This window comes from Pelobates fuscus, chromosome 11 (assembly GCF_036172605.1).
Source record: "Pelobates fuscus isolate aPelFus1 chromosome 11, aPelFus1.pri, whole genome shotgun sequence".
Classification (NCBI taxonomy): Eukaryota; Metazoa; Chordata; class Amphibia; order Anura; family Pelobatidae; genus Pelobates; species Pelobates fuscus.
The window spans coordinates 105,525,885-105,543,920 of NC_086327.1; the positions used below are offsets into that span (position 1 = coordinate 105,525,885).

The 18,036-nt window shown below is 41.8% G+C and overlaps 1 protein-coding gene across 1 annotated transcript in view; it reads right to left on the reverse strand.

The window, feature by feature from the left end:
- Positions 1 to 18,036, reverse strand: part of ACAP3 (ArfGAP with coiled-coil, ankyrin repeat and PH domains 3) — a 167,164-nt gene that overhangs the window by 25,863 nt on the left and 123,265 nt on the right. Inside the window, exons 11-13 of the mRNA XM_063436445.1 lie at positions 3,215 to 3,327; positions 2,082 to 2,133; positions 1,680 to 1,780 (exon numbers count right to left, since the gene is read on the reverse strand). Of these exons, the coding sequence (XP_063292515.1) occupies positions 1,680 to 1,780; positions 2,082 to 2,133; positions 3,215 to 3,327 (266 nt within the window). The remainder of the gene's footprint in view (positions 1 to 1,679; positions 1,781 to 2,081; positions 2,134 to 3,214; positions 3,328 to 18,036) is intronic.

The window sequence follows — 18,036 nt, forward strand, 5'->3', positions numbered from 1 at the left end:
ACCTCCCGCAGTATCACATGTGGGTGCGCAAAGAAGACAGGCCTATCCTGAGGACGACTTGCCCAGCTATACTGAACTCCCTAACCATATGGGACACGTATGCCCACAAATATAACTTAACATCTAGGCACTCACCCATGACCCCTATACTGAGGAACAGGGATTTCCCCCCAGGCATAGCAGCTAGGGACTTCGCTAACATAGAGACGGCAGGTATTCAGAGAATCTGCCATATGTATGAACAAAAGAAACTAGTCCCCTTTGACATACTCCGACAGCGAACACACCTCACCCCAGCAGACTTCTTCCGTTATTTACAGATAAGAGACTACGTTCAACAGACTGACGTTCGACAGGCAGCAACCGCCCCTCTAACATTCTATGAAAGAATGTGTCTGAATGAGTATACACGAAAAGGCTTAATTACCACCATGTATGCACACATATGCTCGGAATCAAAAGAGTGGGGACCACTGACATATACGGAGGCGTGGGAAAGAGACCTGGGAGAGGTACTAGAGGGTGAGGAATGGAGGGACATATGGGAAGCAAACCATAAGGTATCTATAAGTGTCACACTGCAGGAGCAATCCTACAAAACAATGTTCAGGTGGTACACCACCCCAGTTACACTACACCGCATGGGCCAGACACCCACTGACGACTGTTGGAGGGATTGCGGACACAAGGGTACATACCTTCACATGTGGTGGGATTGCCCCAAAGCTCAGGCATTCTGGGCTAAGATCAATCACTTAGTTAATGGAATATTCCATAAGGCACCTGACCTCAACCCTTGGACGTACCTCCTGAACAGACCAGTAGATAATTGGACAAGAGTTGAACAAACATTACTCCATAAAATTACACTGGCAGCTAGGAGATCGATGGCACAAACGTGGCTCCAAACAGACTTACCCACCACCCAGAGAGTAATAGGCAACGTAAAAGAGGTACACTTAATGGATAGTCTGACGGCCAGATTGAAAGGCACCACACCAAAATTTGACAGAGTATGGGAACCATGGCATGGCTATGTACTCCCGGTCACCGCCTAGAACAACACACACCGATAAAAAGTACGATCATTGCCGAGCTGCTCTGAGACGTTGCATACGACCCTCCCCATCTACCCCATGCCCCCTCTCCCTCCCCTTCCTTCTTGCCCCCCCTTTTTTTCTCTTTCCTTTTTTCTTTTCTCTTCACTCATAATCTCCTTAAGTTTTTTATACATACGGTATACAACAACGATGTACCACCACGCAACATGACCCTAATCGCACTTTACACTTGAATTGCTCTACATGATAGGCACAAGGCAAGGTGCGCCAGGGTAAACCCCTTCTACTACGGGATGAGGCAACCCTATCAGGTTACAATGCATGTGGTTATATATAATATTTTATGTTCCACGGTTGTTTCTTTCTTCAATTGGTATCATCACCACGATATGTTGCGGATCTATAAAAAGAAAAAATCCCCTGGTGGACAGAGACAGTGACGACATCAAGCCGCATGTGACATTTTTTGAAGTTTATGTACAGTTTTCATGGATGTTATTCCTAAACATTTATATATATTTTGTGGCTTCTGCGTAAGCCTATGCAATGTTATCATTCCTCTTTGTCCGACAGGATGCAAAAATAAAGTATTTAAAAAAAAAAAAATACTAAACCTACTTGGAGGGTGAGACGACTTCAAAGCAAAATCTCCTTTCAATGTCTTCACATGGCTTCACCGTACACAGTCTTAAATCCTCCACCACCACGGTCAGGACATCCTGCCACAAACAGAAATAATCTTAAACTTCCCAATCTAAACAAAGCCTCTTATCACTGCTACAGCAAAACGGGCACAACGACAGCATGTATGTGTTCTCATCTACGCTTACTGCTAAAATGATTAATACCTGAAAACGGGAACATTAATTACACAAGAGCACAGTTAACGAATGAATAAGTTACAATTATCACACAATAATAAACAAAAAAAAACATAACGGTACAAGAACCTTGCATTGATATTTCAATTGTTTTGTAGCTTACGGACTAAGTTACCCATAGTTTTTCCACCAAACTCACCTTCAATTTCTTCTGGTAAACAAGTTGGCTGTTCTGGATAGAGAACCATCGCCTATTATAAAAATAGAAAATTGCTATGTTACAAAGATAAATATTTTATTTTTAAAAAACTGTATTTAAGAACTAAATTTGGAATTTAAATGTATTGCATTCTCCATGTTACATCTATATAGCAGGGTGGAACCGTAGAACATGCATTAAAGGACCACTCTAGGCACCCAGACCACTTCAGCTTAATGAAGTGGTCTGGGTGCCAGGTCCTTCTAGGATTAACCCTTTTTTTTTTATAAACATAGCAGTTTCAGAGAAACTGCTATGTTTATACTGAGGGTTAATCCAGCCTCCAAAACCTCTAGTGGCTGTCTCATTGACAGCCGCTAGAGTCGCTTGCGTGCTTCTCACTGTGAAAATCACAGTGAGAGCACGCAAGCGTCCATAGGAAAGCATTGTAAATGCTTTCCTATGCGACCGGCTGAATGCGAGCGCGGCTCCTGCCGCGCATGCGCATTCAGCCGATGACGTCGCAAGGAAGAAGGAGAGGAGGAGGAAAGCTCCCCGCCCGGCGCTGGAGAAAGAGGTAAGTTTAACCCCTTCCTCCCCCCAGAGCCCGGCGGAAGTGGGTCCCTGAGGGTGAGGGCACCCTCAGGGCACTCTAGTGCCAGGAAAACGAGTATGTTTTCCTGGCACTAGAGTGGTCCTTTAAACTTACATCATGTTCTGCGTTAAATGCTTTTTATTATCTAAAACCAAGATTGCTGTATTATCTAAAACTAAATTGTTAATTATTATTATTGGTATTTATATAGCGCCAACTAATTCTGCAGCGTTTTACAATATTATAAAAGGGGTATATTTACAATAAACGAGACAGTTACGCAGTGACACAGGAACAATAGGTAGATGAGGGCCCTGCTCAAACCAGCTTACAGTCTTGAGCAAATGTATGGATATTCCCACATAGTACACACACCAAATGGATTCAATCAGGACAGTTATTAAGAAGAAACCTCAAAGGCTTCCATTCTTCTACATAGATTGAGAGTATGCATAACTTTATGAATACACTCACACCATAGTTTTATCAATGAGTTCCCACCACTAATCTTCCCCTACTTGCACTCAGATCAACTCACCGATTCCACGTTTTGAATGCATTGCTGGCCCTCTTGAAGAGGTATCCTTCCATCACAACTCCATTGGGAGCATCAACATTGAATTCGGCCTTAGAATCATCGTAGGAGAAATCCTAAAATAAAAGCAGAAGGATGCATGAGAATTTTTTTAGCTGAGATCTTATTAACTTAATATTGAACAAGTCACGGTGAAGGTAATGTATTTATTTCCTGTAGATGAAGTGGTTGCTTGGCATTACTTAGACTAGACATGTGGGCAATGTTTAAACAGACCTGCTACTACTGTCTATTATAGTTTTTCTGGGAAGAGTTACCTTTGATTTAGTTGTAACATTTCCCCCAGACCCCATGGGGGATGGAGGCTAGCAGTGTATGATAAGGAGAGATCTCAAAACAGATAGGTAAATAGCTGTGCAGGGTTTAATTTATTTTTTATTTTTATTTTAAATACAACAATCGACAAGGTGGAATTTGTCAACAACAAAAATCAGCTTTCGACAAACCGTTTATAGTATTTGGGGGAGAAATACGTATATTTAAAGAGTAGGACAGCTTAAAAGGCAACAATATTAGGCACAGTCCACTCGTAAAATTACCAATATTTTATAAAGTTGTCAGTTTAAACATAATTTTCTTAGAAACGCTTTCCTCCAGATATTGCTGAACTATAACTCCCATGATTCCCTGGCTATATATTTAATTCACAGAATCATGGGTGTTTTAGTTCAGAAACATCTGGAGGGCCAGAGTTTGGAGAAGCCTGCCCTAGGGTATTCAGAGTCATTGTGATCTTCTGGACCCATATCACCTCTACAAGCGGTTACATGAAAAGTGATACCCTGTATTATCTCAAACAAACTTATTTTATCAAGTGTTTTACATGATCACAAGAAGGATCTTAATGTATTCCTCCCAGTAAATCAATTAATTAAATCTGGATGGTTCCTTTGGAATGCCTACTGTGATAATGGATTTCCCTCAGGCAACATGTAGGATTGATATATGTACAGTAAAACATGGCAGATCCTGTATCCTTCGTTTTTAGTCCCCTCCAGCCCCCCGATATTTAGATATTAATATACTCCAGAAACCTAATAATAAGCAGTGTAAGCTTTGTGTCCCAGTAAGATTTCTTTAGGAACTACAGCCAAGTTACCATGCATGGGAGAGGATGACGTACAAATGCCATGTCTAAAAGTGGGTTCATTAACCAAAATAGCCTTTAGAACTAAAACTCTGAGTAGGAAGCAAGACCAATCAGGTCCATTGACAGCACTCACTCAAATAATTGAGTGTTCTATCCGAGATGTAGCTGGAGCTATCTAGCACTGTGGATAATTCAATAAAGTGAATATTGCTGGGAATTCAAACTGAATTCTCTGTGAATTTCAAACTTAACCCCTTAAGGACCAAACTTCTGGAATAAAAGAGAATCATGACATATCACACATGTCATGTGTCCTTAAGGGGTTAAGGTACAAAGTTGTTGAACTGGAAAAATCAGCTACTTTGGCCATAAAGTTTATATTTACATTGAATTCTGACTGAATAATCCTGTTGGTGTTTCTCTTTCTATAGGGTGGCCAGGAAGTAGGATCCTTACCCCTCGTACAATAAAACTACATTATGCAGGCATAACAACATGGCCTCCAAAGACTGTATGCCAATAAAGAACGCCCTGATTATTTAACATTGGTACCGCTCTACTGTCCATATGAGAATTGAGAAGATTATTACATAGAATAGGATCCTTAAAGAACAGCTTGCTATTCCGACATAGTCCATCATTGGTCCTTAAAGGGACACTGTAGGCACCCAGACCACTTCAGCTACTTGAAGTAGTCTGGGTGCTGTGTCCCATTTGCACTTAGTGCTGCAATGTAAAACATTGCAATTCCAGAGCTCTAGGTCTGCCCTCTGTGGCTGTCTAACAGACTGCCACTGGAGGGTTTCCGGAATGCAAATGGACTTTTGGTCCGTTATCTGATGCTGGACGTCCTCATGGACCTCCAGCGTCAGATTTTCCCCATAGGAAAGCTTTGAAAAAAAATGATGCATTGATAATTGATGCCCCGAGGGACATCGGAGCTGGATTCTGGTAAGTGGCTGAAGGGGTTTTAACCCCTTCAGCCCCCCGGGAGGGTGGGCGCGAGGGAGAGGAGGACCTATTAACCCTATAGTGCCAGGAAAAACAGCTCTGTTTTCCTGGCACTATAAGATCCCATTAAGGCTGGCAAAGCATCATAGAAGTTGTAGTTCAACAACAGCTTAAGGTTCTTCACCTTTGCCCATATATATATGATATAAATACTATTTAGGTAACTATTTACAGACCATAGTTTAATACCCAGCCTCACACAACAGTTGCAAACTACACTTTAAAACAATTATTGTCCAGGTCTTGAAAACATCACAATAATATAATTATCTGCAAAGTAACTCTGTAACAGAGGGTGGTGTTAAACTATGCAAATGCAAACAACCATTTATGATCCCTAGAGTAGGAAAAGCAACAATGTTAAGTGGATTTACACCTATTGTTTTAGTAGGACTAAACATTAGGATAATTGGTTAATCAAAGACAAAACATACCTGCACAGCTTGCATGTACCATAATTGGATTTAGATTAATTAATTATCTGATTGTGACCTCCTGATAGTTTGTTCTCTGAACCATCCTTCTCACTGAGCGAAGTTCTCAAACAACATAAACCGCTTTACAAGTATTGTAATTGTATTCTTTAGTACTTGGGAGATAGAAAAAGTCCTCCAACTGTTGTTAACTACTATTCCCATGATTCCCTGCCAAACTGAAGCCGATCAAAGCTTAGCTAAGAATTATGGGAGTCGAAGTTAACATCTGCCAGACTCGTTGGCTACTACCATGGTAGACCAAGTCCTAGAGTAAATATGCAATTACATAACTCTTAAAGGGACACTCCAAACACCATACTCACTGGAAGTGGTTATGGTGCCAGAAGTGACCAGGCGCCCCCCAATGTAAGAAGTGAAATCATTTAAGAATGCTAAGGAAGGTGCTCATTGGCTGGGAAGGCTCAGTTAATGGTTCCAGCCAATGAATCGCCTTCACTCAGTAGTGTTACTAGAAGCTCCACAGGAGTCAGAGTTGAGTGCCCGGGAAAACCTAAGTAAGTCGCTAAACCATTTTTAACGGAACACTTCAAACACCATAACCACTACAGTGCACTTCCGATCTCACTTCTGGCTGAAAGGAGGTAGTGTGCCCGGCAGACCCAAAGTAAGAAGTAAAGCATTAACTACTAAATGATTTGCCTACTTACATTTGGGGGATGATGGGTGCCAGGGCACTCTTGGCAGTGGTTGTGGTGCTTATAGTGTTCATGTAACCACAGTGATTGCTTACACTGGGGGGGCGGGGCGCAGCACTACAAACACCATAACAACTGGTAGGCTAGAGTAGACCGCATTACAGAGCTTCCTTTTCCTTTATTCCAGTGAATGTTTTTCATTGTGTCCCATCCACACGTAAACCTGTCCAATTAATCAAGTACTACAGAGTATACAGCCTTTAAGGTATATTGCTTGGCAGCACGTAGAATTTACATTGTGCCAGAGGGAAATCTGTTAATGAATCAGGAAGGGGATCCCACAGGGATGGTCATGATTAAGCCATTGATTTTCTGTTAGTAACAGTAAGATTTCTATTGGTAAGAGGAAAGGTGCACTAAATGTTCTGGTCGGGATCCAGTAATGCCTTTACGTTTACAAAATATTAAAGTGTTACAAAACAATTCATTGAATTAAAACAATTATAATGTTATTTGAACATGAGCATTTAAACACACTCTCTCACACGTTTTAGCCATTGCTGTGCATTAGAAAGTAATTGAGAAGCATTATGTTGTCAAAACACTGTTCTTGACCTGTGCTTTGAGCTTCTGCAACAGACTAGCCAATACGCAGAACCTCTATATCCAATTGCCCTATGAAAGCTCTATATATGATTACTCCTGATTCATATACTTAGAAATAACCCTGATCCAATTCTTTCTTCTAACATACGGTACTTGTATTTGTACCAGCTTACTGTGACTTATGAAGTTAAATACAACTTTAAAGCCAGCAGCGTGTACACATCTTCTCTTGTCATCAAATAGCACGTCTTTATCTGATTGTGATAAATGATGACACCTTTAGAGGTATATTGCCTGCCAGAATATCCAGTTTATATTGTGCCAGAGGGGAATCTGTTAATTAATCAGTAAGGTGATCCCATAGGGACAGACATGACTAAGCCATTGATTGTCTACTGGTAACATGTGACGTAGTGGTGGGCTTAACACAATATGACCATATGGTGTAACTGAATCCCCAAATTTGTTTGCCAAGAAACGTGATTTTAAGTAGCCTTGTAAAATGTAAAGCTGTATTTTTATGTTAGCTGTGTCCTTTTAACTGTATTCTGATAAGAATATGGACAGAATAAGTCAGTTGGGGTTCTCGAGTATATATGCGTGATTGCGCACAATACAAACCAACTCGGATTTCACTGCGATATAAAAAAGTCAGGGACACTATAGTCACCTGAACAACTTTAGCTTAATGAAGCAGTTTTGGTGTATAGAACATGCCCCTGCAGCCTCACTGCTCAATCCTCTGCCATTTAGGAGTTAAATCCCTTTGTTTATGAACCCTAGTCACACCCCCCTGCATGTGACTTGCACAGCCTTCCATAAACACTTCCTGTAAATTTAATTAAGATTTTCTTATCCCCTGCTATGTTAATACAATTATTTAAGGTAAATTCCATCTGTTTGAAAGTGAAACCATTTTTTTTTTTCATGCAGGCTCTGTCAATCATAGCCAGGGGAGGTGTGGCTAGGGCTGCATAAACAGAAACAAAGTGATTTAACTCCTAAATGACAGTGAATTGAGCAGTGAAATTGCAGGGAAATGATCTATACACTAAAACTGCTTTATTTAGCTAAAGTAATTTAAGTGACTATAGTGTTCCTTTAATAAAAAACCAAATATAAGAACATAGTGTAAGGATCTGCAATGCTCTTTAAAAATAAAAATAAAAAAATCACTGTTTTATAGAACATGACTTTTCAAACATACAGGTCTCTGATAAAACATTCAGCATGAAATTCTTTGCCCATTGACCACAGTTAAATAATAATAATGCACATACTTCCATAAAACACTAAAAACTTAAATGTATACTACGGTTAGCTTCATATCAGTGCCATCCAATAAAAAGTTTCACATATGCATCCCCCTTAAAGGAGAAATTAATAATTTGTGACTGTAGGATCTGAGTGCATGTGGTCTTCTGGCTTGTAAAAGTACAGTAACAATATATAATTCAAATCACTAAGTCCTTTCAGGTTTTCAGAACTCTATTTTCGGTGGCAGATTGATGGTTTGGAAAAAAATCACCATGAAATGGTCACAATTTTTAAGTAAAGACCAGCACTTCAGGGGTTAACACATCATGCGTTTATTTTGAATACTCTCTCGGCCTTCCATCGGTGACACCACAATTGTTTCCATGCCAACGTACTCAATGCCGGAGAGGCCACACAATATGGTAACAGATTCCCTGCGAACACACACGTGAAATCGCCTAAATGATGCCAGTAAAGCTTCCACAAAGAAACGTTTTAGACGATAACACGCAGAAAAAGTTTGCTCACTCCCCAAAAAAATTGTAGGAGACTGGAACATCGTGAGAAAAAAAAGAAATAAAAGGACTTGACAAGCAATGGAATTCATACAAACTCGAGGGTTCTATACAGCAGCCTATGCTAAAGTACTTTAATTTGAACTCAATAAAATTATTGCTCAATAAATAACATTATGATAAAAAGAGGACATGCCTATGAAAGGTGTAGCAATCTTTGGTTTTATCTTTTAACCCCTTAAGGACACATGACATGTGTGACATGTCATGATTCCCATTAATTCCAGAAGTTGGGTCCTTAAGGGGTTAAAACAAAGTGTTGTTGATCAGTAGAACAGCATTACGGTTAAGGAGGTAAAATATACTTGTTGTAAGTGAACGGCCATTTTCAAAGCAATTTATGTGCAAGACCCAAATATGTATGATTCTAGGGTTTAACTGGCCGTTGCAATTTGCAGTAAAATAAAGAGATGGTTGCTTGCTAGTTTTTACAGAAAATCAGCAGATGTAAAATGTCAAACATTCAGCCTTTGCATCTTAATTAGTGCAATTTGAAGTATTTTAGACAATTGTTTAATTTTAATAAATGTTTGATTCCCAAATGCATATTTAAGTGCATGTCCTGAAAAAAAAATGTCCAAACCACATATCTTTTAATTAATATTAGTCTTGGAAAAGGGCCTGGGAAGAATCTCTAAAAATACCCACTGCCAATCAGATTTAACCCCTTGAGGGCCAAGCCTCTGGAATAAAAGGGAATCATGACATGTCACGTGTCCTTAAGGGGTTAAAGATGGTGAGAGGCATCATGTGAGGATGTCTGCAGTGATGCTCGGTGGATCAATAAAACAATATTTCCAATTAAATGCTGCATTTCCATATAATCACTATGCACTGTTGCTATGACACCTTCAGGGATATTTTTTTTTACAAGCAAGACCTGTGCTACAACCACTCCCAGGAGCATCAGGCATTCAAACAGGCAGAACTGCAACTTGTAAAACAAATTAACAGTGGGCACAGGGTCATCTTACTGTACAAATTACAGACAGACACAAACCATCAGCTGGCTGGGCAGCACAAACATTGTAGCGAAAAAAGATACTAACGAATACACAAAACAAATAGGCTATTAAAAAAATAACATAGAATAATACATTGCGCATGAGGCTTAGCCTGCCATTGCAATATTAATCATTACTGACCTAGAAAAAGCATTACCTCTATTACACAAAGTCCTATTACTTACCAGCAAGTATTCCAAGCGACCAAATATCTTCATTATTTCACCTTTTGATAACAATCCTGATGATCAGATCAGTTGAAGGAAATAGGCCATTCGTATTCCCTATTTGAATTGAGATTGCTTAAAGTGCATTTGATGCTGTGTTTTTCACTCTATACAATCCGTAGACTGAGTTGCTGGAAATCCGCAGGCCGAATACCCCCTCTCTTCATTTTTAGGCATCAGATAGCCTGAACCGTGTGTCTGCCTTCAAACCCACCACTAACCTCCTTAGTCCAGTGTAGATCACAGTGAGAGATGAAGTCATTAGCATATAGCTGTCACTTGCCGGCCAATCAGGGAGTGATGAAGGCAAGACAATGCACGATTATTGGCTTAGTCTTCAGGCCATAGAGGTGTTGCTGCAAATATTTTCTCATCAGTGTTCTGCATTTAAAAGGCAAGCCTCCCCCCCTCATTAATTCCCGGTCACAGCACAAAAACTTATAGGCTGAGGTATCATACACCGTGGTGATAACACAGTCCCATCTGCTTCGCCCTCCTCCATGAAACAGCTTAATTTTAACTCTTGCTCCACTAAGCACGCCGATCACGTTCCTGCATGTAGGGGAGGGAAGACAGGCTATGCTGCAGACTTTGTATTTTACTAGTGATTCCTCCCAATCCATTTGTCACATGTTTGGTGACCTTGGAGGAGGATGCGTGACGGATCTGTCAGATAGATCCTAAAGAATGGCGCAGGCACTGCTGGTATTTCAGCCCGCACCTCGCAAATTATGCCAGGGGACAAATAAAACAATGCGCCATTGGGGAATATTTCGCTCAAAAAATTATTTTATTTCTATTATTTTTACAGAGATTTAGAGGGGGTTAGTGACGTGCCTTTTCTCTTTTCTAGATGTTAAATTTCTCTAGAAAATCCTAATAAATTTTATATTGTGCAGTAATACCATTATTCACCCCCTCTCCAATCCAAGCATTCTTTAAATAAATACGCCTTTAAAATAAATTAATTAATCCCTATGGGTTGCAAACAGATGCATTAATTAATGAACGATCCGTTAATCTCTATCCTTTTACCTGGCGGCGCAGTTCTGATCAGCATACTGCTCCTTTATAATAGCTTCTAAATTTAATTGGATACAATATGAGGGAAGAGAAGAGCGCCCAAGGTAGCTTATTTAATTAGGGAACCAGCAATTTAAATTAAAGATGGACTACAACTCCCTCTACTCTCATTCACACCTCATTTTGTCTGATGGTGATGGGAGCTGTTGCCAGACGCGGCTTGATTAGCTATGTTTTTTCCCTATGGTTTCAAAACTTTTTTTTTGTACATCAAACAAAGTAAGGGTAAAGACTCCAGTAATTTACCCCCCAGGTCCAAAGCTTTGTTTACGAACGGCCTGTCCACGTGTACCTCTAACCTTTCATTGACTATAACAAAGCGTGTGTGCCAGACTGCCGCCTTTGAGAGAATTTAACATTGTTCCAAAACAATTGAGAGTGAAGACAGAGAAATTCAACTCTGGCAGCTGTTTGTCCTGTTCCGTGTTCTACTGTTTGGGAAGCAAGGCCTTCTGGGAAGCAGTGACACACTGCCTATGGAAGGGAGAGGTAACCTTTGGCACTCCAGATGTTCTGCATTGTGGTTCCCATGATGCACAGTCATATGGTACACACAGTGCCCACAACAACTGCCAAAAGGTTAACTATAGTTTGGCTACAGAAAGGTTTGCTTAGTTTTGGTGGTTAATTTTCAAGTGTCTGGAATTTCAGTGTTAACAGATATTTGAGCAACATGGCCCGCGATAGATTAGTCCCCTTGTTCGTTTCTATGGATAAGCAGGCGCTAATGCAAAGGGTACACAGCCGCAGGGGAGGTTTTTGGGCCTAACAATGTCAAATCCAAGGACATTTTAATTAAGGATGATTTAAGGTCCAAAGTAGCACTCAACTGACAGATTGCCTAAGGCATGCACTCAGAAATCTGGAGAAAACAAATAAATAATATTTACACCCAAATTGGGAATTAGGTAATATTGGCTAAGGGGTTTTAGGTTAAAAAAAAAAAAAAAAAGCTGTACTGGAAAAACGGACCAACTCAGCTATTTTTTTTCCCCACACAAACCAGATTGCGAATATATAAATAGTTTCAATCTGATATAGCCAAAGGTAACCAGCAGAGACTGCAAGTTTCATTGAGGCCTCTGAAGACCGAAATCAATGTCGCGAATTGAATCAAAACCGAGGTTGCATATTATATCAAAGTCGCAGTTGTGGAAGGCCTCTATATTTTTTTCTTAGCCGTTTTTCCAGTTTGGCAATTTTGGCAAAATTGCGGTTTAGAGAAAAAACAAAAACAAATATTGAATAAAAACGTTTGGTGCCTCAATAACATTTAGAAATTCTGAATGGGCATTCCAATACATATTACAAGCTGGGGAGAGTGTCTATTTTATGTGCAGTTTTTTGTTTGTTTGTTTTTTTATGCTTTGTTTTTATATGCAAAGGTCAAGCAATTTTTGAGTGTTGAATTCAAGGGGTAACCTTAGAATTGAACAAGTTAGACAAATACATTTCCTATGTTGCTTCGTCAGTTCATGATTATTTATTACAAATGTTAAATCATCTCTGTTCTACAGATACATTTCATGTGATTTTAAGCTACAGGTTTCTTTTAAATAAGGGGTCTGCACAGATTCTTACAAGCTCATTGAACCTGAAAAGAGACTTTGATGGAATGGGTGATACACCAGAGACCTGACAACCATACCACTCTGACACTTCAAGGCTTTGTTCTCAATTTCTATTGTAGCCCAGTAACATCTGTTGAGACACGCTTCATTGAATAGACCCTGTTGCATTTGTCTTCTCCTTGGACACAATGAAAGCCAGTGGAATGCAATACCAACAGACACTGCTTACGGCATATCATTTTCTTTGGGGCTGGTATCGCTTATCTTTAAATAATCTTAAAACATTTGGATGGCGTGCTAACGTCTAGCCAAGGGGTAACTAAAACATAGCCTCCCATGTGTAGTAAAACTACAGATCCCACAATACATCGCCAGCCCATATTCAGCAACATATTAAATCTGCAATACTATAACAGATGGAGGTCTATTTGTTGGCCATTCCTGGTGTAGTCGTTCACCCATTAATGAACAAACTCTCATAAATTGGTTAGAGTAATGGGAGTTGCAGTTCTCTGGAAATCTACTCCGTAAACTGTGTTCCTACATGTCCAAACATGTAATTTATCACAAAACTAGATTGAGAGATACCCATCCTATTGTTTTTACAAATCACAAAACCTAATTATTGTTATATCTGGTGTTACAAACTTGGCTCCCGGCTTGTGCTACACAGGATCACAGTACAAGCAGCCAAATGGAAGGTGACTGGCTGATCTCTGAAAAAATAGGGTCTATTGTTTGTATAACATTAGCTAGCACTTACAATAGGAGCTAATCAATCCCTTTAGAGATTCGAGTGGAATGAATAATGTCATGAACTAACTTAATCAAAGTACAATAGGACATTGGAGGGTGCAGTACCTCAAGCAAAGAAAAGTCTATCTTCTCTCACCAGCAAGATTGCCAGATTTAAATATGTTTTTTTACAGGTTTTGTTATTTTAAATTGGCACTGGAGGGAATATTTTCATTAACTGATCCACATATGTGTGGCATAAACTCGCCAAGGACAGTAAGGGAAGTTTATCAGTAAATAGATCACAAACCTGAAGTGGGTTTCATTTCTAAACACAATGAGAAAGCAGTTTCTGGGTGCAATGTCGGCCAATATCTAGCACTAAACGTGTGCATAATGAGGTGGCTGGCAAGTGTGTATATTGGATTGCATGGTATGTGTTTACACCATTATACTTGGCTATAAAATACTAATAAAATGAAATCTATGAAATTGTTAATAATGTGGATAGACCAATGAATACAGTGTTTGTTACACTATAAAATGGCGCAATGCTACTAAGCATGCCATTAAAAAAAAATATATACACACACTTTTTTTTTCTAAATCTATTGCTTAAAACGCTTTTTGCAAACTATCCCCCCTTCCCACGACATGACTGCTGCGTGGGTGAAGAAAGTGAGAAAGACATATACTTACAGGAAGCGCTCTCTGAGAGCTGCCATTTTCCTCTTTTCAGCTCCTGGCACATAAGAGTGCCAGGAGACATATCATTGTACACCTGTACACGCCAACAGCGCCCCATAAGGGTCTACGGAAGATCCTCTATAGATTTTCTTGCACATTACACAGGAAGATGCTCTTAAATGCCCTTGCAAGGACTGACAGGAAATGGCAAGGCAAATGGAAGCATATAAAGGCTGTGTTTTGGTAATTTTAAATGCGCCCTTTTTAAAATAAAATAAATGAATTATTCCTGTAAAATTCCAACACAATTTATCAATTTATTTAATCAGATCGACATTTGTTGTGAGAATAACAGAGATTCCACTTTCTCATGAGAATGCACTAAGTCTCAATAGATTTATTCTGGGGCTCTTTGACCAATGAATTGTAAGTAAAATGTTGCAGAGCCCGGGGGATACAATGTATGCAGTGTTTGCATGCAAGTGCATTTATCATGCAGAATAACTGTGATATTGTCTTATCTCTGTATACATACAGCTGATCTGGCAAGCTGAATAAACCGTTAAGTCCCAGGTTAGGAAACGGCATAAATTATTAGCATATTTGCATAATTGAAACCGGAATTGAATTTGCAGTTCTATGGTTTAACAAAAAGTCCCACTGTGCGTCCTAACTTCCAAAGGATGCGATGGAAAGGGTTCACAAGCACAGTGGAGGAATGCTGCAATTGTGTAAAAAATGTTAAAGGAGAATCGTAAAAACAAGTGAATGGCAGCAATAGAAGTGCCATATCGCTGTGATTTTGTAGTATGTGGCATTCCTATGCTGCATCGAGAAATCTGTTATTCACAACAGCAAACTCAAAGTGAAGATTTTAACAGTTTTCAATCCTGCAGTATATTAAAGGGACATTCCAGGCACCCAGACCACTTCTGCCCACTGGAGTGGTCTGGGTGCTAACTCCCACTACCCTTAACCCTGCAAGTGTAATTATTGCATTTTTTTTTTTTTTAATAAACTGCAATAATTATCTTGCAGGCAGGGCCGGACTGGCCCACCGGGATACCGGGAAATTTCACGGTGGGCCGCGGCATCTGGGGGCTGCGCAGGTATGTGCCACCGGGTGGCCGGTCCGGTGGCACACTCAAAGGGGGCCAGCCGGGCGGCAGCCTCACCAGTCCGACGGCACTCCTAATGCTGAGGATTGAAGGAGGAGGGAGCATGTCTCTCTACCATGCTCCCTCGCGGTTCCCACAATCCCCAGCGGATTGTGGGAACCGCGAGGGAGCATGGTAGAGAGACATGCTCCCTCCTCATTCAGTCCGCAGCATTAGGAGTGCCGCCGGACCGGCGAGGCTGCAGCGTGGAACGCGGCCAGCCCCCCTGACTGCTCTAAGGTTGGTGGGGGGGCTGGGGGGGGGAGAAAGGTAGAGGGTGAATAGATAGACGCAGGGAAGAAAGAGACAGAAGGAGATAAGAGAGACAGGGGGGGGGGGGAGAGTGCCACAGGGAAAGGAGGAAGAAAGAGACAGTGGGAGAATAGAGACAGAGGGGGAAGGAGAGTGCCACAGGGAAAGGAGGGAGAAAGAGACAAAGGGGGGAGAATAGAGAGACAGAGGGGGAGGGAGAGTGCCACAGGGAAAGGAGGGATAAAGAGACAGAGGGGGGAGAATAGAGAGACAGAGGGGGAGGGAGAGTGCCACAGGGAAAGGAGGAAGAAAGAGACAGAGGGAGAATAGAGAGACAGAGGGGGAGGGAGAGTGCCACAGGGAAAGGAGGGAGAAAGAGACAGTGGGAGAATAGAGAGACAGAGGGGGGAGGGAGAGTGCCACAGGGAAAGGAGGGAGAAAGAGACAGTGGGAGAATAGAAAGACAGAGGAAGAGGGAGAGTGCCACAGGGAAAGGAGGGAGAAAGAGACAGTGGGAGAATAGAGAGACAGAGGGGGGAGGGAGAGTGCCACAGGGAAAGGAGGGAGAAAGAGACAGTGGGAGAATAGAGAGACAGAGGGGAGGGAGAGTGCCACAGGGAAAGGATGGATAAAGAGACAGAGGTGGGAGAATAGAGAGACAGAGGGGGAGGGAGAGTGCCACAGGGAAAGGAGGGAGAAAGAGACAGTGGGAGAATAGAGAGACAGAGGGGAGGGAGAGTGCCACAGGGAAAGGATGGATAAAGAGACAGAGGTGGGAGAATAGAGAGACAGAGGGGGAGGGAGAGTGCCACAGGGAAAGGAGGGAGAAAGAGACAGAGGGGGGAGAATAGAGAGACAGAGGGGGAGGGAGAGTGCCACAGGGAAAGGAGGGAGAAAGAAACAGAAGTGGGAGAATAGAGAGACAGAGGGGGAGGGAGAGTGCCACAGGGAAAGGAGGGAGAAAGAGACAGAAGTGGGAGAATAGAGAGACAGAGGGGGAGGGAGAGTACCACAGGGAAAGGAGGGATAAAGAGACAGAAGTGGGAGAATAGAGAGAGAGACAGAGGGGGGAGGGAGAGTGCCACAGGGAAAGGAGGGAGAAAGAGACAGAGGGGGGAGAGTGAGACACAGAGAGAGAAAGGAGAGAGACACACAAGGGGAGGGGGAGAGAGAGGCAGAGGGGGAAGAGAGAGACTGGGAAGGAGAGGGGAGACATGGACACAGAGGAGCAGTGAGGGGGAGAAAGAAACATACAGAGGGGCTGTATATATCACTGGTGGATCCAGGGGGGGGCAACGGGCAATTGCTTCCCCCCCTCCCCCAGAGGCTCTCCCCTGCTGGCACTGTCCAAGCGCCATGTGCCTTCACGGACCGGAGGGGAGATCAGAGATCTCCCCCCCGTTCCACAGGCACCGTGCAGGCAGCCGGCAGGGGAAGGAGGAAGAGAGGACCCGGGAGCTCAGGCTGCAGCTCCTCCGGGTCCTTCTTGTGTGAGCACAGAGCGTTGTCGCGGTTACGGTGGCAATGCTCCGGCTCTCACGAGAGTGAACTCTAGCCCTGGAGCTATGGGCTAGAGTTCACTCTCACCACTGCGACCACCAGGGATTCCTGGTGGTCGCAGTGGTGAGAGTGAACTCTAGCCCCATACACATTCACATACTGCCCCCCCCCCCCCCCCCATACACACAGACCCTTATACACACATTGCCGTACACACACACACACACAGCCACCCATACACACCCTACACACTGAACCTTTCACACAAACTGCACCCCTCACACATTGCACCACTGCTCCTATACCGTACTACAGACCCATATCCCATCAGACCCCAGGTAAGTTGTCAAACAGTTCTTAAACGGTTTGACTACTTACTCTGGGAGCGGGCCCCGGCACTCCTGGCACCATAACCACTACACAGAGCAGTAGTGGTTATTGTGCATGGATTATTTCTTTAAATAATCTATAAGTGCCCCTCCCGAGATCAGGCTCTGGATCCGCCACTGATATATATATATATATGGATATATATGGGACGCTGGAAGCACCGGAGGCAAGATATATTTATACACCATTCAGGGGTGAGTGCCTAAAGTATTATTTTGTTTATATATATATATATATATATATAATTATGCCTATTATATTTACACATATATTAATATACATGTATATATGCTTAATACACACAGAATTTATTTATTATATAATATGTAATGAGCAGATATTGGCCCAGTCTTGTTGCTAGGTGCATACTCCAGCACAATAACATATTTAAAGTGAAGAGCGCACCCACAGGACTTCAAAATAAACAAGATAACGTCAATGTTTTACAGTTGTGTCCTACATACATTCACCATTTCAGTCCCATTACC